The sequence below is a fragment of the Vombatus ursinus genome, unplaced genomic scaffold (genome assembly GCF_900497805.2).
Source record: "Vombatus ursinus unplaced genomic scaffold, bare-nosed wombat genome assembly UNPS02014798.1, whole genome shotgun sequence".
Taxonomy (NCBI): domain Eukaryota; kingdom Metazoa; phylum Chordata; class Mammalia; order Diprotodontia; family Vombatidae; genus Vombatus; species Vombatus ursinus.
Window position 1 is genome coordinate 67,135,080 of NW_020954576.1, and position 22,086 is coordinate 67,157,165.

Sequence of the window (22,086 nt, forward strand, 5' to 3'; positions counted from 1 at the left end):
TTTCAATCTACCGTGAATAGAAATCTGTAGCAATGAAGGCTGAGGATGCTAGAGAAAATTGTTGTTGATTGATCTTCCTCAATCAGGAACTAAATGCTAAGATCATTTAGTTGAGACCTCAGTCTGATTTTTAAACCCTTGATGACAACATAAAGGGCTATTGTATATTGTAACTGTTTTTGCCCAAATACTTAGATTATTGAATCTCTATGTGTATCTTCATGGACCTCATGATAGTTTGTAGGGTTCCTTTGCTTGTTTATCATCTGTAGTAAGCTGCCTGTCTGTGGTATATGACGAGCTCAGTCTTGGACCCTTTTCTGTTCTCTTTCTATATTTTCTCAATCGGCATTCCTTTGGGTATAATCATCTTCTATGCAAATGACTTAAAAATCTATATACTGCACCCTATTCTTTCTCTAGAGTTTCACTTGTACCTCTCCATCTGCCTCCAACTGGAAGTACTGTAATGTCTCAAACCCAATATGTCCAAAACTAAGTTCATAGTCACCCTCAAAATTAACCCTCTTACACAGTTACCTATTTCTATTGAAATACATTCTACTGAATGTGACTTCTATTGAAATATCATCATTTTTCTTATCACCTAGGTTTACAACTTCAGCTTTATCCTTAACTTCTCATTCTCTTTCACCCCCTGTGGTCATATCTTGCCATTTTTATTTCTCAACATTTCTCACATCTCACCCCTTTGTTCTACTCTCATAGCTGTCACCCTAATTAAGCATCTCATGCCTGGATTATTGCAATAGGTTTCTAGTTGGTTGCCTTGCTTCAAGCTTCTCCCTTCTTCAAACCATTTTCTTCCACAGTCTGCCAAAGTTGTTTACCTAAAGTGTAGGTCTGACCATGTCACTTCCCTAGTCAGTAAATTTCTTTAGAATCAAAAATGAGCTCTTTCTTCTGTTTGGCTTTTAAAACCTTTCACAACTCTGCTTCATCCTACTTTTCCAACATTATTATATTTTGCTCTCCTTCACAGATTCCATGCCAAGCTGGCTTTCTCAATTTTCCTCACATGTCATTCCATCTTCCATCTCCAAGTCTTTGTCCTGACTGTCTTCTATTTCTGAAACACACTCCCATTCTATCATTGCTTCTTAGAATTCTTTGTTTCCTTTAAAACTCTGTACAAGTGCCTCCTTCTATGTGAAACTTTTCCTTCTCCCACAGCTTCTAGTGCTCCCTTTGAGTTTGTCACCTATTTATTTGTATATGCTCATTTATATATATGTTGTATCTCCTTATGGAACGTAAGCTCTTTGAGGTCATTGTTTAATTTTTGTCATTGTATTCCCTTCCCTTAAAATATTACTTGGCATGTAGTAAGCATTTAATCAATATTTATTGGTTAGCTCTGGTGCGATATTGTTATGTATAACATAGCAAGGACTCTATTCTTCTCTATGGCATGAATTAATAATCTATCATGTCTTTTACTAGACAGGAAGTTTGGCATGGTGGACAGAATGCTGGACTATGATTCAGGAATGACTTGGGTAAAAGGTGGTGTGATATAGTGAAAAGAGTACTGGCTCTAGAATTTGAGGACCTCTGTTCACATCATGCATCTAATGCTTACTACCTGGATGACATTGGGGAAGTCACTTTACCTCTCTGGGTCCTCAGTTTCCTTATCTGTAAAATGAGGGTTTGGGCCATGTGGACTCTAAGAGGGCCCCTTCTGACTCTAGACCTATGATACTATAAGTCTTCCCTCTGACAAATTCTAGCTAAATGACTCTGAGAAAGTCAATCTTTCATTATGTCAGGCAACTTCTTAGGACATATCTACTAAGTCATAGGTTATTATCTGCATTGATGGAGGTAGTTCACACATTAGGAGGATGCTGCTGAAAAAAACACATTTCCTTTGGTAACTTGTGTATCTCACTGATGTCCCTGAAAATAAGACACCATTTTTATTCATTCTTTTTTTGGGAGGAGGGTGTTGTAGATGGTCTTTGACATATTCAGTGTTACCTACGTGGTCTATGGACAAAAATTATTTGAGAACCATCGACCTACTGAAGTGTTTGCAACTTGTTTTAGGGGCCTTGATGCTCTCAGCAAGAAAGTGAAGTCTTCCACAGTAGATTTACCAATAGAGTCAGTAAGTCTGAGTCTACAAGATCTGATTGGCTACTTCCACCCACCAGATGAACATTTAGAGCATGAAGATAAGCAGAACCGATTAAGAGCTCTAAAGAACCGACAGAATCTCTTCCAAGAAGAGGTAATTTTATACCACCCATTCATTCATTTTGTGCTGTTCTGTAGGAAAAAATAGCTTCCTGATTGATACTCTTCATGAGGAAAATACTCTGTGTCTACTATATACATTTAAAACCTTTCGATCATTATTTGATGGGTATTTAGCCTAATATTGTGACACTAAAATGAAAGAAAATCTAGGTCTGAAGGAACAATGCTATTATTTTTATTTCCATGAACTAGGAAGTAAATGTAGGAAAGGCAGCTATGTGGCACAGTGGATGAAGTAATAGGACTTGGATTCAGGAAGACTTGAATTCAGTCTAATAGTAGCTGTGGGACCATGGGCAGATCACTTAATCTCTCTGGGCCTTTGTTTCCTCATCTATAAAACAGAGAAAATAACATATCTTATAAGGTTGTTGTAAGGATCAAATGAGTTAATAATATATGTATAAAGTGCTTTCAAAACATTAAAGCACTATATTATTACTACTATTACAGAGAGAACAGAGTTAAGCCAATAAGTTGGAACTTTGTACTCCATCAGCACGGATAGACTAATTTTTTTGTTCCTCAACCATCAAATTAAGTAATATGGTTAGTAAATTCATGAATAACAAGAAAATAATGAAAATTAGGAAATTAGTAAAAAATTGCTTTCAGTGTGAATATTATTAGTTAGGAATATTATTCATAATCACTTGGGCAATTAGTCACTATCTAGTATGGATACCAGATTTGTTCGATGTTCTTATTGAATCATAGAGTCTTATAGCTGAATGGAGCCCTTAGACATTATCTAATTCAAATCCTTTATTTTAGAAATGAGGAAATAGTACCAGAAATGCTAAGGGCCTTGCCCAAGGTCACATAGTGAATTTCAGCTGGTACTGCATATGTAAGGCTATACTCCTCTATCACTTGTAGAATTACTTTTCTGAATTAAAATGAAAGGCCCATGTTTCATTGGACAGTAGAATCCATTCTTAAATCTCTGTATTGTCAGGATGGCCTGTTATTAGTGAATGCATGTTGATATCCAAGAATCATTACTTCCCTTCTGCACTACTCACAGACCTTCTCTTTCTGTGCTTTGTATTAATTGTCCATCAGAAACTTTTGAAATCTACATGTCAGTTTTTTTAGGTCATTTTTCACTCAGAACACAGAAGAAATTATTGATTCCCTAATGGTATGAAAGAAGATGCTCAAATTTAAATGCAGAGATTCAATTTAAAGGAATAGCAACATCAGGAAATAATTTATATATTGGGAGTATGTATTTCTGGGTGTGTTTGATTATTAAGTTATTTATATGCGTCATGTTATGAAAACCTCTGTATCTCAGGCAGCTCTGTAGTAGCTTTAGTTAAACTCTTTTAGTTTTCCATGATCTGAACACAGGTTTTGGTAACTGACACCATTTAGATTATTGAAGATAATTTTTCTGATGAATTAATTATTGCTTCTTTAGTCGAGTATTCTACTTCATCTCTACAGCCTTTAATCTAGTAATAATAACAAAATACTTATGTGGAATTGAAAGTTCATACTTATAAGATTATTGAATGAATTATTCTCTATTGTTTACATAACACTAAACTTTCGTTAGTTTTTTCTTTTTTCAATTCATTTAATTCAATTCAATTCATTAATCTTTTAGTATTACTACAATAGTAATGTTTATTTTAGAATAAAAATATAACATTAAATATTTAGTTTACTATTATTAACCTTTAACTAGAATATATGTATATGTTACAGTACAATGTAGAATACACTGTTGTGAGCTGTGGATAAACAATAAATATTATTGGATTGTAGCTTTCATTGTATAAATATGAAGTTTTCCATTTATTTTGTTTCTTCAAACTGATGTTACATTCAAGGTCTATAACCTTTCTTAATATATTTCCATCCCAAATTTACATATGGCAGTTACTCATTACCATAAGAGATCTTGCAGTTTTATATTTGTATTGCACTAATTATAACAATATAAAATTACTTAATTTCTTTCTTGAATTTTCATTTGGCATAAATGGTTAGCATTAAATGTTTGTTAAAATGTTTTTGCATTTTATTTTATATTTTTTCCCTCTTATTAAATATTTTATGTTTAGCTATCTTGGTATCCATTTCTGACACTGATTTTTTTTGTTCCTTGTAGGGTATGATTAACCTTGTCCTTGAGTGCATTGATCGATTACATGTGTATAGCAGTGCAGCTCATTTTGCTGATGTAGCTGGGAAGGAAGCAGGAGAATCTTGGAAGTCTATACTAAACTCTTTGTATGAGTTACTAGGTAAGAAGTAAGAATGTTTTTTAAAGGTGGTGAAATCATGAATCTGAATATATGTGTGTTTAAAATGATTATGTAAGAGTGCTGTAATTGTTTATTCATTAACTTTTTACCAGCATTGATACTAATCTAGTAGTTTTCATAGATTATAAACCAAGTTACGTGGTTCTGAAGTGAGCAGTGCCACAGCTGCAACATTTCCCTTTGCTCAGAGGAAGAGAACTGCAACACCAGCTTTCTGGAAATTGATGTTTCTATGTGAAATGTACATGATAATACCTAATATTTGATTGCTAAGATACTGTAGTGCAGTGTTTCCAAACCTAAACTATATTATAGGTCAGTACATCAGTATTTCAGGGTTTTTATGATTCCTTCAACGTAGTTATTACCTACATTGATAAGGATTGCTATGATTTTATACAGTAGCAACTTCACAATTTTTGTTATTGACATGACCAACTTTTTAGCAATGAAACTGTAAGCATAGTTAGGCTAGTCTTTGGTCCAATACTAGGTTTGTGTTTAAAGCCCTTTAATCTTGTTATATCCTGCCATAACACGTTCTCCATTGATATAACCTTGAAAACTTTTAAAAAGAGTCACTTTTTTCACCATCATGAGATAATTAGAGTCAGATTCTAGTAGACTTTAATCTCTCTACTGAGGACCAATAAAATATCTACATAGTTTCATTCCTCCTATCCTCAATCTGGTAGCTTTGGACTTTGAAGAGTGTCAGGTGTGTAACTTAGGTCATGTGGATGGGGTAGGAGAGTTTTTTTGTTTTTTAAGGCTATTAGATTTAATAAGTAGGGACCTTTTTGTTGTAAATGTTTTGTTAAGTGGTAAACATTTGCTTTATACTAGTAGCACTCTATAGAACCTATAGGTGGAAAACAGTGTTCTACACCCTTTCCCCTATTTGCTAACCCCTATTCCTGTGCTGGTGGAACTGTGGGGACAAGCATTTATTCAGTGCCTACCATGTACCAGGCATGGTTCTTACAACTGTTATGTAATTTGGTCCTCACAACAACTCTTGTTATTATTATTATTCCCATTTTATAATTGAGGAAACTGAGGAAGGCAGAGATTAAGAGACTTGTGCAATTACTCAGCTAGTTAGGATCTGAGGCTGGATTTGAAATCAGGGCTTCCTGACTCCAGACCCAGTGCTCTCTCCATTGTGTTAGCTAACTACCTACTTCTGCTGATATTGATTCCTTCCATACTAAAAGTTGCATGATCTGCAGAGACTTTATTAGTAACATAAGCACAGAAAAGAAATTAAATAAGTAAAGCATATTTGTGCTCTCTGTTAAAGCTTCTCTTGAAGAATGTATAATTTTTCCTAAGAATGGAACAGGAGAAAAAAGACTTTAAATATTTTTTTCAGGTGGAAGGATATTTAAAATATTTTAAAATCCTCTACAATTTGTTTTCCCTTGACATTTATAGTAATTGAGGTATTGTTACTCTGTAAAAAGATATCATCTCGTTAATTTTGATATTCTCTCTGACAATACAATTACTCTGACAAAACAATGTCTTCCCATTCTTTGCTACTCTTTTCTATGTCCTTCCATAAGTTTGCCATAGGGGCCCACCTAGTGTGCTGGAGGCTTGCTTTGCTTTCTCTGGACATCATGAGGACACCAGTTAAACTCTTGGGCTGTTCACCTATCATCTCTTCCACCTACTGCAGGACTATCTTGTCTTCTCTTACAATTATACTTTTCCCTGATCTTTTACTCCTGATCTTGAATTCCTTATTGGTTATATATTTTAGCATGCTGATATGCATCACTTGTCTCTCTATTGCCCTCTATGTCATAATCATCTTAAGTCCTTCAAATACTGTTGTATTTCATGGCTTGTAACTACATGGTAACACAGGTAGAAAGCTGGAGTTAAAAATATAGTCCTTTGTTTGTAGGTGCTTGAGGTACTTCATAACATTCACAGTTCCTTGAAGGTAATCTGTTTTGTTCTTCTGCTATTTAATTCTAAATCCGACTTGTGCATTTGTATTTTTTGTCTTAGATGTACTTGATAGAAAGACTCTAGGTTGTCCATCTAAATATGTGTCATAATTTAGGCAATAGATATGCTTCACTTTTGTGCTCTTCCCTTGGTCATCCCATACTCATTTGAGTGATTACAGATTTCATCCAGAATGCTCTCTAGTATTCAGAGACTTGATGCCATCAGCAGAAAGTCAGCTGAAAATAGAGCATCTAGAGGAGACCTCATTATCTGTGAGGAATCTCTCTTCAGCTTGGAGTATGCACTGTGTCTCCTCCATAGTAGCAAACACCTTTGGCGAGTTTATATCTTGCTGTTTTATACTTGGCCTTATGTTTATGATCAAATAGCTTTTGAATACTTTTCCTCCCTATTGCTATATATTTCAAGGAATCTTGAATGATTTTGGTATTTGGATGGAAGACACCTTGTTGGAAGAGCACCTTTAAGGTGACATTTTGCTTGATGATATCAAGTGTTTTTTCTTAATCCCCAAATAATAAGCATAATGTTGTCTTATATTGCCTTTGTCTTTCAGTAAGTATTGTGAAGATCTAGACCATGGTAGAGTATCATTTTAGAAAGTCTGTTTATTCCCTATCAATATCCCATCAAAAACATCAATTAATATGTAGATAATTCTCATTAAAAAACTGTATAATGAGAAAGTATATAAGCCAGTAGTTGTTAATGTTCTCTGTGTTACCTTTTTATTGTATCAAGAAAGTCTGAAATTTTTCCTGTCATATCTTCAATATCTTCACCACATTCAGGTATCTTGAGAATGGATACTGCTGTCCTGAAAATTGTGCCTCTTCCAGCAAAAATCTCCATATATATCTAGTCTAATCAGGATACCTTTCCTCTCTCCATTCTCTTTAATGCCATTTCAACCTCCTTTGTAAGGAAAGCCATTAGAGTACTATTGTAGTGGCTCCACTTTGATGTTAAAACTGATAATAAAAACTCTTTCCTGATCTTTCCCATTTTTCTTCTATTTGTTGTTCCATTTTCATATCTAAATGCCCATGGAATGACTCTTTAGTTATATCTCTTGCCAAGTTTTTTTTTTTAAACTGGTTTTTATCCTCTACTGTTTTTTCTTTTTCTGATTCTTGAGATGATATATCACATAATTATTCATTATCTTTCTTCAATAAATGTTATAGATAAGTTTAAAGTTTATTTTCTAAATCAGTATAACTTTTGGCTACCATCTCTGTTTGAGAGGTAAATCAAGTGATTGCTGACTAAAATATTTTCTGGGTTCTAATGGTCCCCTGTCCAGTGCCTTTCAAACTTTTCAGAGGGAAGAGTTCATGATTAGAGGCATATCTTCTATGTAGTCCACAAGTCTTTGACTTCTTATTCCTTCTTCTAGAACCATACTTTTGGAAATACTTCCTGATATCCTCACTTATATTACTTTTACATTGAAGTAATTACATATTAAAGTATGTGTTAATTTAATTTGGATGAGCTTACCAATTTTTTTAATAAAATGCCTGCACCTCTCTGTCCTCTGCAACTGATATTGGTACATAATCCACAATTATTTTAATCGTGATCTTTTTGCACATATTTACCAAGACTGTTGGACTATGAGATGACCAAATATCCTCAGAATAACATGTTACTAAAGACATCACTCAAGTAATAGACATTGGCCATGTGCCTTTAATGCACTTGTTATTGGTATTTGAAGGGAGGACAAGTGTTTGTTCCTAGAATATATGTTATTTGGTGTTTGTAAAAAATTTCATACCTTTTACAGAGTTATCTTTTAGATAATTTCAGGTAGCATACCTCTTTCCTCTTTCTTATAAGACCCTTTCCTACACACCCCATTAACTTCTTTTTTTTTTTTTGGTTGTTGTCTTTATTTAGTATTTTATTTTTCCCCAGTTTCATGTAAAAACAATTTTTAACATTAATTTTCAAAAATCTGAGTTCCAAATTCTCTCCCTTCCTTCCTCCCTACCCACCCACCCTCATTAATGAGGTGAGCAATTCAGTATAGGTTATACATATGTAGTCATGCAAAACATATCCATAATAGTCATGTTGTGAAAGAAAACTAAAACAAACAAACAAAAAAACCTCAAGAAAAAAATAAAGTAAAAAAAAAAGCATGCTTCAGTCTATATTCAGACACCATCAGTGTCTGAATATTTTTAATAGGTATGAGGTAGAACCTCAGAATTGTTTTAATTTTCATTTCTCTAATCAATAGTGAGAGAATTTTTATATGGCTATAGATAGTTTTGATTATTTCATCTGAAAACTGATCATATCTCTTCATCATTTATCAATTGAGGTATGACTCTTATTTTTATAAATTTGATTAAGTTCTCTGTATGTTTGAGAAATGAGGCCTTTATCAGAGAGAGACTTGCTTTAATTTTTTTTCACAGTTACTATTTCTAACTGGATTTCCCTCCCTCCTATTCTCTCTTTATTCTGTTCTCTTGCTCCTTTCACCCTGTCCCTCCTCAAAAATGTTTTGGTTCTGACTCCTCCTACCCCAATCTGCCCTTCTTTTTGTCACTCCCCTTTCTCTTATCCCCTTCCCCTCCTACTTTCATGTAGGATGAGATAGATTTCTATACCCAATTGTGTGTTTATGTTATTCCCTCTTTGAACCAGTTCTGATGAGAGTAAGGTTCACTCACTTCTCACCTCCCCGTTCTTCCCCTCTACTGTAAAAGCTTTTTCTTGCCAGTTAATTGCGATAATTTACCCCATTCTACTTCTCCCTTTCTTTTTCTCCTAGTACATTCCTCTCTCACTCCTAAAGTTGTTTTTTATGTATCAATCCTTCATATTTAACCCACATCTGTGCCCTCTGTCTATGTATACTCCTTCTAACTACCATTATAATGAGAAAGGTCTTATGAGTTACAAATATCATCTTCCCATGTAGGAATGTAAACAGTTTAACCTTATTAAGTCCCTTATGATTTCCCTTTCCTGTTTACCTATTTATGCTTCTCTTGAGTCTTGTATTTGAAAGCAAAATTTTCTATTCAGCTCTGGTCTTTCCATCAAGAATGCTTAAAGTCCTCTAGCTCATTGAATATCCATTTCCACCCCTGGAGGATTATACTCAATTTTGTTGGGTAAATGATTCTTGGTTGTAATCCTAGCTTCTTTGCCCTCTGGAATATAATATTCCAAGCCTTCCAATCCTTTAATGTAGAAGTTGCTAAAGTTGATATTATCCTGACTGTGGCTTAATCATATTTGAATTGTTTCTTTCTGGCTGCTTGCAATATTTCTTCATTGACCTGGGAACTCTGGAATTTGGCTATATTCTTGGGAGTTTTCATTCTGGGATCTCTTTTAGGAGGTGATTGGTGAATTCTTTCAATTTTTATTTTACCCTCTGGTTCTAGAATATCAGGGTAGTTTTCCTTGATAATTTCTTGAAAGATGATGTCTAGGGTCTTTTTTTCATCATGGCATTCAGGAAGTCCAATAATTTTCAAATTATCTCTCTTGGATCTATTTTTCCAGGTCAGTTATTTTTCCATTGAAAAATTGATATTTGCCATTGTCTTCTATTTTTTCATTCTTTTGGTTTTGTTTTATTGTTTCTTGATTTCTCATAGAATCATCAGCTTCCATTTGTTCCATTCTAAGTTTTAAGGAATTCTTTTCTTCAGTGAGCTTTTAGACCTCTTTTTCCATTTGGCCAATTCTGTTTTCTCCTCATTGGATTTTGGACCTCTTTTACCATTTGGCCTAGTCTATTTTTTTATGGTGTTTTTTACATCAGTATTTTTTTGTTTCCCCTTTACTAAGCTTTTGACTTGTTTTTCATGATTTTTTAATATCGCTCTTACTTCTCTTCCCAATTTTTCCTCTACTGCTATTATCTGATTTCCAAAATCCTTTTTGAGCTTTTCCATTGGCCTGATACCAATTCATATTTTTCTTGGAGGTTTTAGATGTAATAGCTTTGATTTTATTGTCTTCTTTTGAGTGTGTATTTTGAATTTCCTTGTCACTGTGGTTATTTTCACTAGTCAGAGGTTTTTGTTTTTGTTCTTGGTTTTTTTTTTGTGTTGTTTTTTTCTGTTTCTTGCTAATTTTCTGAGCCTATCAGTTTACTTTGAACTGTTTGCTAAAGTAAGGCTCTGCTTCCAGGGTGGAGGGCGCATTGTCCCAAGATTCAGGGGTTTTATGCAGCTGTTTCCAGAGATACTTCTAGGGACCTCTAAGTTTTCAGTTCTTCCAAGGTGGTGTGATCTGAGAAGAGGTATTTACTGCTCTCCTAGTCTATGAGGAATGTTCCCCCTCCACTGTGGCTGCTAGCTCTGCTATGCTAGTGCTCTTCCTTGTCCTGGGACTTCCACCCAGGACTTCAACTAGGCTCCAAGTATGGACAAAGCAACTGAGTCCTGCCTCAGTGCTAGCAAAAAGACCCCTGTAATTGCTTTCTGACCAATTGTTCGAACCCCTTACCATCTGCGGGCTGAGAGCTGTGGAAGCACCCACAGCTGCAGCCACTTGCCACTACTGATTCAGTCACTTCCAAGACCTGTTCCTGGTTTGCTGGGGCCGGGGCTATACTGGCACAACCTGCACTGGACTCTCACCTTGACGTGACAGACCTTTCCTATTGACCTTTTAAGTTGTCTTTGGTGTCTGTAGGTTGAGAGGTCTGGAAACCATTCTGCTGCTGCTGATTCAGTCACTCCCATGACCTGCTCTGGGTTTATTGGGGCCTATCCTGCATGGGCGTGGTCTGCGCTGAACTGTACTCTCTTACTCGGGTGCAACAGATGTTTCCTGCTGACCTTCCAAGTTGTCTTGGGCTGAAAATCTGTTTAATTCCGTCTTTTTGTGGGTACTGCTGCTCCAGAAGTTGTTCAGAGTCATTTTTAAAAGGTAATTGGAGGGGTTTGGGGGAGAGCTTAGGTGAGTCCCTGCCTTTACTCCTCCATCTTGGCTCTTCCTCTTCAATAAATGTTGTCAGTGTCTAAGACATGGAACACAACACTTCTGGTGTTGGGCTGGAATCAGCAACCCTGGAACTCTAGGGGTAGGACTGGGTAGTGTGGCTCCTGGCACTGCTTCCAAGAGTTTTGCTGAGGCACTGGAAGACCTGGTTGTTCTTTCTTACTCCACCATCTTGGCTCCTGGAAGCAGAGGTTCCATTAGCTTATTAAATAGCTCACAACCCTATGAGGGAGGAAAAGACATCATAGATAAAATTATTGATTTTATCAGAATTATGTAGAAAGTCAATACCAGCAAAACTAAGGCATTGCAATTTAACTAAACTGAGTTATTTTGGAATGTAATTTTATAATCTTACAATTGATTATAGTGGTATCCTATCAGTTGCTAGGGGTTGTTTGCTTCATCTCTCATTTTACTTAGTATTTTTTTTCCCTTTTTCCCAAAATTTTACCTTTCATCTGAACATAATTTCAGGATGGTTTTCCTGCTATCAGAATAAGAAAGTAACTCAGTTCTATCTGATATTTACTTACAATATAAATCAATCCAGAGCATATTGTGAACAGTTTCCTTTATTATAGATCTGAAACATCACAATAAAATTTGCTGCAGCTTGAGATCAGTTGTGGCATTAATGATGAGAATTGGCACTCTTTTTTTAAAATTGTGTCCATTTTACAGAAAAATGAAAGCTTAAGCATTGTCCTTAACAGGAATGCCTGAGGAGGAGACAACCCTCTTCTCACTCTTACCTCTTTTCCTTTACTCTAGATTCCATATCTATTTACTTTAATTAGAGCTCTAATTACTTTGCTTATTCTTTCTTTTCCAGAACCACAAAATGTCTCCCACCACTCACTCCTTTTCTTCTAATCTTGAATGTGTATAGGAATCCCTTATTTTTTTAATCTTCTTGGTGACCTGGAAAGAGTACATTTCTGTTTATCTCTCCAAAAACTTTTCAAAAACAGGATTAATAGACTTAGTCAACAAGCATTTATTAAGTGCCTACTATATACCAATCACTGTGCTGGGTATATAAAGAAAAAGGGGGTGTGAAAGTATGTGCTCTCAAAGAGCTCACAATCTAATGGGGGAGATAACATGAAAACAACTATGCACAAATAAGTGTTTTATATATACATACACACAAATATTTATATAAAAGAGGAAAGAAGAAGAAAATGATGATGATGATGATGTAGATGTAAATAGGCTGCAACATCTCACCATTGATGATGTTATGTTGTCTAGGCTCATTTCTCAAATTATATTGAATCAGGAAAGATGGGACATTAGTTGGGACTTGAAGGAAGCCAGGGAAATTGGGAGGTGGAGATAAGGAGTGGAAGAGTTCTAGGTATGTGTGACAGCCAGTGAAAATGCTTGGGGTCAGGATTTGGAGTGTCTATGTGAGGAACAGCATTGAGGAAAGTGTTACCCAATGGCATAATACATGGAGAGGAATAAGGTTTAAAAAGATTGGAAAGGTAGGAAGGGACCTTTGATTATGGAGGTGATAAGGAGCCATTTAGGAGGAGAAAGATAATGTGGTAATGGAATGGAGTGGGGAGAGACTTAAGTTGGGAAGACCAGCCAACCAATTTGTCAATCAATGAACATTTGTTAAGTGCCTACTGTGTACCAGACGTTGTGTTAAACAGCATGTTGTTACATTAGTCCTTTCTCCATTTGATGTGTGCCTCCTTTATTTTCAGTTCTTTTTTACAACTAAAAGTGCTTTCTTAAATAACTTTATGTATGCATCTTTTTCCTTTTTCTGTGGTTTCCTTGGGATATTGATAGGCTTAGTAGGTTGTTACTAGGTGAAAAGACATGTATAGGTTAGTGACTTTTCAGATATAGTTACAAATTGTTTTCCAGAATTGTTGGACCGATTCACAACTCCACTGAAAATGCATTAAGATACATGTCATCCTACAGAGTCTACAATAAATGTCATGTGAGTCTTTTATCTTATTGGTCAATTTGATAGGTGTGAGTTAGAACCTTAGGGTTGTTTTTTTTTCCATTATTATTTTTCTAATTACTAGTGATTTGGAGAATTTTTTTCATTTGATGATAATTGCTTATACTTCTTTCTTTGGAAATTCCTTTGACTGTTTATCTCTTAGGAAATAAGTGCCACTTTTATACATTGGAATAAGTTCCTAGATATCTTGAATATGAGACTTTTGTCAGACAAATTTGCTGCAGAGATTTTTCCCAGTTAACAGTTTCATTTCTAATTTTAACTATATTGGTTTTGTTTATTCAAAAATTTCTTAATTTCACGTAAGCAAAGTTGGACATTTTATCTTCTGTGATCCGCTCTATTCCTTCTCTGGTCATGACCTCTTCTCTTAGCCATAGTCATAAAAGTTATTTTCTTCCTTACTCTTATAATATGTTTATGATATAACCTTTTATATCTAGCCCATCTATTCATTGGAAACCTGTGTCATATGGTGTGAGATGTTGGTCTAAAACTAATTTCTTGCAGATTACTTTTTAGATTTTCTTGAATAATAGTGCTTACTCCAGTATTAGAGGATTTTTGGGTTAATGAAACAGTAGGCTACTATATTTGTTTGTTTTTTATGCTATGTACGTAATCTGTTCCATTGATTGTCGTGTGTTTTTTAACTAGTGCTGAATTGTTTTAATGATGACTGCTTTATAGTTTACTTTGAGGTCTTTTGTCTTAGGCCTCACTACTCCTGTTATTTTTTTTTCAGTATTTCTGTGAGAATCTTGAGCCTTTTTTTTTGTATTGGTTTTATTATTTCTTCCCTAGTTCTCTAAGGTAGGTCATTGGGAATTTGATTTCTATGGAACTGAATAAATACATTATTATTATTTTTTGGGTGGGTGAGGCAATTGGAGTTAAGTGACTTGCCCAGAGTCACACAGCTAGTGACTCTTGCATGTCTGAGGCTGGGTTTGAACTCAGGTCCTCCTGACTTCAGGGCTGGTGCTCCAGACATAAATATATCCTTTTAAGAAATGCTGTCACTTTTTTATATTGCCACAACTCAACTATGAGCTATTGATATGTCTCCACTTAGATCTGTCTTCCTTTCTCTAAAGAATATTTTCTAATTGTATTTTTATAATTCCTATGTATGTCTCGGTAGGTGAACTCTTAACCTGTGTTATATGTTCTGTAATTGTTTTTAATAGAATTTTACTTTCTCACTCTTTGGGGGATTTGTTGATAATATATAGGAAGGATGATGGTTTATTGTGGGTTTATTTCATATTCTGCTACTTTGCTGAAATTATTGTTTCAAATAAATTTAGTGACTAGATTCTTTAGGTTGTCATATCAAATGCAGAAAGTGATTATTTTGTTTCCTCTTTGTCTATGCATTTTCCCTCAATTTCTTTGTCTTATTTATGTAGCTAATAGTTCTAACACTGTTAAATAATAGTGGTGATAATAGACATCTTTGTTTTACCCTTGATCTAATTATAGTGGCTTCTAGTTTATCATCTTTACACATAATGCTGGCTCTTGGTTTTACATAGATACTGTTTACTATATTAAGATATAGTCAGTTTACTCCTTTGCTGTTTTTTACTGTTTTTTAACAAAAATGGGTGTTTGTATTTTGTTAAAAGCTGGAAGGCTTTTTATCTCAGGGTTGATGTGTGGTGGCTGGCCTGTACCCCAGGGTTGACATGGGGTAGTGATGTGGGTGGGGTATTCTGACCTTGAGCATGCTCTAATCCTTGCCTCATGGTCTGAACCCCACAGGCTTGTGTGCCCCAGTTTTTGAGCAGAGCCACATAGCCACAGCATTTAGGTTGTGAGTCTAGACCTTGGACTTAGCTCCCTTATCTCTGCCCTAGTATATAGTTTCTGGCTCTAGTTTTCCCTTACTGTCTTCATCTATGCTAGAACACCTTTTGTGCTGTCTCCAGTGCTAGGCTTCTCTGACTAGATCCATTAACTAGTAACCCAAAGGCTTCTGACTTCCTCTTTGTGAGGATCTGAGATGGCAAAATGCAATGACTGTAATTTTGCCTTCTCTATCACTTTTTTATCTAGTGCCCTTTCTTTTCTTTGTTGGAGTGATTGTGGGAGACCTGAGTTGTTTTGCTTCTATTTACAACACTGTCTTAAGGAAGGTTTTATGTATATAGAGAGATTTATCTCTGTGTATGTATATGTGTACATATATACATGTGTGTATGAATATATATATTTTATTCTGACAGTGTACGTTGTCACCAAATTGGGACCAAGAATAAATAGTTAGAGGAGAACAGCTGGGTTGTCTATGGGAATTACAAAGCTCTTTTAATTACCCCAAACTTGTCACTAAAACACGTTTCATCTTTTTAACACTAACATTTCACTGGTGTTATTATATAACTGTATGGCTGTCATAGAATACTAAAATCTCCAAGAAATTAAAGTGAATAACACTCATGAGACAGTAGTGGATGAGATAGGCTGCTACCCATAATAATGAATGGACTTTGAAAAAGAACCAGAGTAAAGAAATTAAAGAAATGTACGAATGAAAAAAGAAAATGGTGAGTGAGTTAATCAATGGAAAGATGAGGACAAAATTTTCACAAAATCATCAGATATTGATAGGTAGTGATCTGCTTATTGGAAGGAATTGCTATATTTATGAGATCAAGATCCAAATCCATTTATATTTTTGAGTACTGAATGTATTGTCATTAAAAAAATAGATTCATAGTAGTTTCCTAACAATATTATATGTAATTGATCTCCCTTTGAGATTTTCTCCAATTACCTGATTTTATATATAAGGAAATGGAGGCACAGGCTCATCAGGGAGGGCCTTTAGAGGACTTTTTTCCCCCAACTCTTTTATTTTACATGTAAGATCATCCGGCAAGTTAAATGAATTGCCCAAGGTTACATAGGTTGTCAGGCCGTGTAGTGCAGAGCTGTGGCTTGAATCTAGATTCTTTCATGCCACATCTAATGCACTTTCCACTCCCCTACTCTGACTCTTGTTTTCTTTCTGTTGTGTCATGCTGTCTGTGTCTTAAATAACAAACTTTAAGTTAATTTTTATGAGAAACAAAAATGAAGGTGCTACGTTCCATAATAATAAATTAGACCCTCATGGCCTAGATGGTTTTTAAGCTCTCTGGATGTATGTCTTTGTCTTTTATTGAATCTAAATTTCATGCCACTCCAATAAACTTGTGGTAACGCCTTACTCTAATTTGTTATGAATGTTTTGGGATATAGTATATAAAGACATAAATATAAATTTTGTTTTATTTTATAGCGGCTCTCATTAGAGGAAATCGCAAAAATTGTGCTCAATTTTCTGGCTCCCTGGACTGGCTAATTAGCAGATTGGAAAGACTGGAGGCATCCTCAGGTATATTTTTTACTTATCTTTTTACTTTTATATGTTTCTTCTTTCCTTTAAAGCACAAAAATAAATCTCTGCATTTAGAGAGTATTTGCGCATGTCTGTATGTATTTATAATTTCTTCTTTTAATGAATTTGTTTTACTTTTGTTTATCAGGACCTGTGATTTCATTGGGATGGGCACCATCAGTTAAGGAGACTACCTCTACCAATGTAGATCAGCTACTTATCTTAGAGAGTTACCTGGGGCATTGAGAGGTTAATGGCTTGCCCAGGATCATACGATATGTATCAAAAGATGGATTTGAACCTGGATCCTCTTGAATTAGGGATGTTTGTTGAAATAGAATGGAGATCATGCTCTGTGCAGTTCCTATGTCTGGGGCTTTTGTATTCACAGCCAAATGAAAATAACTTATCTTAGACATCTTATTAAGGAGTAAATTAGAATAATAGCTCCCCTTATTGGTAGTATTATAACACTTTGTTGTGTGCCGTCTTTTTTGTAGAGAAAAGGTAGCCACTGTGTTATCTAGCCAAGGGATTTTAATTAGTTAAGTGTAATATATGAGCTAATCATAAGCTAATCATAAAACCTGCAGCTTTACGCCATTTTTCCTTGACTCCTAGGTTTGATTTAGTCTAGGAGAAGAAATGGGATAATGTGGAAAAGAGTAAAAATGTAAATTTGCTATCTGTATATGACTTAGTTCCCAGCTCATTAAGTATTTACTCTATCAAGTCACTTTCCAGAGCGTTCATATATTCAGATTCTTAGCATGTTATTATTACATACTTTATTTTACTTAGAATAAGGTTAGAAGTAAAGTAGATCTGACACTTTTGTATGTCAGTGGTTGCTGTCAACCATCTTTTCTTTGTTCTTCTTTTTCCTCCCATATGGAGGTGAAATCCTGACTGCATGTATCTGGGACTTAGGAAGGAGAGAGCTATGGAGAATTGTAGACCCATCTACATCTTGGGCTGATATGGAAAAATTACTTCCTTATTTCCCCTGCATACAAGCATACATACAGAAGTCATGTTAACTGGCAGACTTTGGTGGTTACTGGACAGTACTGATCATGACTGATCCTGAGCTCTCTTGACTACTCCAGTTAGTGTCCTGCAAGAGCTCCTCATCAACTGCTGCATCTGTTTCTTAGTCTTTCTATCATTCTCTCACTTTCTGCCTCTCATGTCAATATCTCAGAGGCATAAGTACCTACTGCCATGTCAGAGAAAGGAAGAGAGGTGATAGAAAGAGAGCCTGCAAACACACTAGACATAGCTTGTAGTTTTTTCCTTCTGTCAAAAATGCTAGAAACTCATTGCAACCACAAGTGAGCTGGAGGAGGTTCATTCTTCTGGGACCATCAGAAATTGGACTTTCAGTACAATTCAGTTCTTTCTTCCCCTCCCTCCCTTCCTTCCTCCTTTCCTTTGTTCCTCTTTTCCTTCCTTCCTCCTTTCCCTCCCTCCTTCCCTCTTTCCCTTCTCCCTTCCCTCCTTCCCTCCTTCCCTCCTTCCTTCCTGTCTTCCTTGCTTCCTTCCTTCCTTCCTTTTTTTGCCTAGGAGGCAGCTAGGTGGCTCTGTGGGTAGAGCAATGAAGTCAAGAAGACCTGAATTCAAATCAGGCCTCGGATACTTACTAGCTGTGTGAGCCTGGGCAAATTACTTACCCTCTCTTTTCATTAATCCATTAAAGAAGGAAATGGCATACCACTCTAGTATCTAGTCAGAAAAACAAAAGGAAACCCATTGACAGTATGGTCCATGAGGTCATGAAGACTCAGACATGACTGAATAACAGCAAAATTTGCCAAGTACTTGGCTAAACATGGGAGATTTAGATAGAAGCAAAAAAAAAGTCATGCTTTCAAAGAGATTACCGTCTAAAGGAGGAGTCAAAATACAAACAACTATGTACAAAAATATGTACTTGATAAGGCACTTAAAGGCGTCTTGCAGAAGGTGGGATTTTAGCTGAGAATTGAAGAAAGCCAGGAAAGCCAGTCGGTGGAGATGAGAAGAGAGAATTTCAGGCATGGAAGACAGCCAGTGAGAATACACGGCATCTGGAGATGGAGTGTCTTTTGTGAGGACTAGCAGGGAGGCCAGTTTCACATGATCTCAGAGTACATGGGGGTGAGTAAGATGTAAGAAGACTGGAAAGGTAGGAAGGGACCAAGTTACGAAGGTCTCTGTGACTGTTTTGAGTGCCAAACATAAAAATTCACATTTGATCCCAGAGCTGATGGGGAGTCATTGTTGTTTATTAAATGGGAAGAGAAGAGGTCACGTGATCAGACCTGAACTTTAGGAAGATCAATTTTACAACTGAGCAGAGAGTGAACCGGAATGTGTGGAAACTGTGTGTGTGTGTGTGTGTGTGTGTGTGTGTGTGTGTGTGTGTGTGTGAGAGAGAGAGAGAGAGAGTATTTAAGATGCCACCTAGGTTGTCAGCCTAGGGGAGTGGGATGATGGTGGTGCTCTCCACAGTAATAGGAAAGTTAGGAAGCTAGGAGAGTTTGAGAGGAAAGTTAATGAGTTTAGTTTTGTTCAGTTGAATTTAAGAAGACTAAAGGACATAAATTTATTATGTCTAATAGGCTGTTAAAGATGTATGACTGGAGGTCAGGAGAGAGGTTTGCAAAGGATAATTAGATTTAAAAATCATCTGCATAGAGATGGCAATTGTATCCATGGGAGTTGATGATATCAACAAGAAAAATATAGAAAGAGAAGAGAAGAGCACCTAGGACAGAGACTTGGGGGATACCCTCAGTTAGCATGAAGCAAAGAAGACTGAGAAAAAGTGTTTGAACAGGTAAATGGAGAACTGGATGCATTCCAGAAATCTAAAGAGAGGAGTATCATGGAGATGATTAAGAACAGAGACTTTTTTTAGTCTTTGTATCCCCACTGTCAGCCTGGCATATAATGAATGGTTATTGTACAGAATTGAAGCTTTAGATATAAATTGTCACATTCATTGACTGAGATCTTTACATCTAGAGAATACAGGCATGCAATCTCGGCTCCTTGCACTATCTGCCAGCTTCTAGAATGTATTTGAAAATAAGGGGACTAATTTATGAATAAAATTTCAACTGAAGAAGGCATTTTTATAGAATTTTGGAGAGTAGCATGGGCATAGACACATAAAATGAGTTTTTTAATTCTTTGCTTTTTTTTTTTGAAACCAAGAATGCTTTCTAGGCTTAAATTTAAATGAGTGACTTAAAGTAAAAATGGCATTCTGGCTTTACTGTAAGATTATGAAAAAGAATACCTATTGCATTTCAATTTCTTTTCGCATTTTATCTACATTCAATAGTACTAGGTTAAATAAAATATTTATAGGAAAATATTAATATATACTATTCTGTTTCAGTATTCTATGCTTATTATTTTGAAGCTCTATAGAGATGTACAAGTATTAAGTAAATACCTTTGTAGATAGCATAATTAGGTGCCTGAGAAGTAGATACCATTTGCATGTACATAATTGTAAATTGCCCTCATTTGAAGATTTCTTAATGAATCATTTGAATACTGTTTTAGGGATTGGTATTTTTTCTTTCTGTTTTTCCTTCCACTCATGATGCCAGTCTGTGTATTTGAGTTTAGCCAACTAAATGTTTCACATTGCTCTATTGCAGACACTGTATTGTGTCTTTAAATACTTTGCAATAAAGTTCTTCAGAAGACTGCTGGGAATAGTTTCCCTGATAATCTGTAAATATAAATGGGTATTTTTATTTAAAAGATAGTTTTCCTTCATGCTATATTCTGTTAGCTTTATGGAATTGTTCTTTAATTCTAAAGTGTATGATTAGAACAGTATTAAAAGTCCCAGCTGTCAACTGAAAAGATGTGACTCCTATGCTTAAATTCAGTAATGATAGTATGGAGGTCAAGAATAAAATTTTTCAGTAATGTGGGATCATAGGATTTAGAGATGGAAAGTACATTAAAGATATATTATCACCCCTTCAGTATATCCACAGAGCTCTATGTCCACAACCAATTAAAAGACTTCAGTATCATACAATATGAACCATTTAGTCATTATGCCTGACAGGAAGTAGTCAGATGATATCTGGGCCTGCTATGAAGTTGGGAGGGAAGTGCCCTTTCATTATAAATATCAGAAAGCAAACCCACCTCAAGTTTCTGTGTACTGGATTGGAATGCCTACTGAGTATGATAATGCTTAGCCCCCAGTTAAGTAAGTGTCCCAGTGTAAAGTACAGATAGCTGATACTCTACAAGTGGTACAGTCCTCCATATGCTCCTATTTGTGGGTAACATTTTTCTATTTGTGTCAGAACTTAGACTGCTACAGAGTCTCCTAAATGAGATCCACAACAACTCACAAGATTGCTGCATAAAAATCCATTAAAAAATTAAGTGTGTGAAAAATGTCTGTTATCCTGCTCTAATAAGTGGTTGGATTGAACTAGTTCATCAGTACATTTATTTTAGGCATCTTCTAGGTGGATGCTGAGCTGAGTCCAGAAGAGAATTAATTAGAAAGTAGACTGGATTGCATAAGGGGAATTAGACAGTAACTGTTCCGTGAAGTAAAACCTTAAGAATTAGGAATACCTGCATCCAAGTCTTGCCTCTGACATATCCTAGCTATGTTAGCTTCTACAGATCACCTCTTAGCATCTCAGACATCTTGTTAGGAACATAAGTTACCTATGAGTTGAATTGTTTATCTACATTAATAGAAGGGCCTTCTATACCACACAGAAGAAATCACAGGCCCAAATTTAAAAAAAAATTCTGGGCATGCTAAATAACTATGAATTATAGAATATTATAATCTCCAAATAATCAAGTTATATGTGACTCAAAGACAATGGAGAAATATATGGTAAGTAGAATGAAGCATAGTATCAATGATGACAAATGTGTAATAAAGAACATTAATCATTAAATATCTGATCAGAAATAGAAATGGGCCAGCAACATAGCAAGAGTGAGAAATAACAGATGTAAAAATTGAATGCTGTACTTATCCCCTTGCAAAGTTAAACTGTCTATAAGAAGCCGTCCATGATATTTTATAGACCTTATCATTTCTTGGACTATTGAATGCATTCCTAATTAGTTTCCTTGTTTCAGGTGTTTCCCTTTGAAAATCCATCATCCACACAGCTATC

General features: G+C 35.5%; 1 protein-coding gene across 1 annotated transcript in view; it reads left to right on the plus strand.

The window, feature by feature from the left end:
• LOC114049459 (ryanodine receptor 2) overlaps positions 1 to 22,086 on the plus strand; it is an 811,539-nt gene that overhangs the window by 394,878 nt on the left and 394,575 nt on the right. Inside the window, exons 15-17 of the mRNA XM_027870708.1 lie at positions 2,074 to 2,257; positions 4,409 to 4,544; positions 16,820 to 16,915. Coding sequence (XP_027726509.1) covers positions 2,074 to 2,257; positions 4,409 to 4,544; positions 16,820 to 16,915 — 416 coding nt within the window. The remainder of the gene's footprint in view (positions 1 to 2,073; positions 2,258 to 4,408; positions 4,545 to 16,819; positions 16,916 to 22,086) is intronic.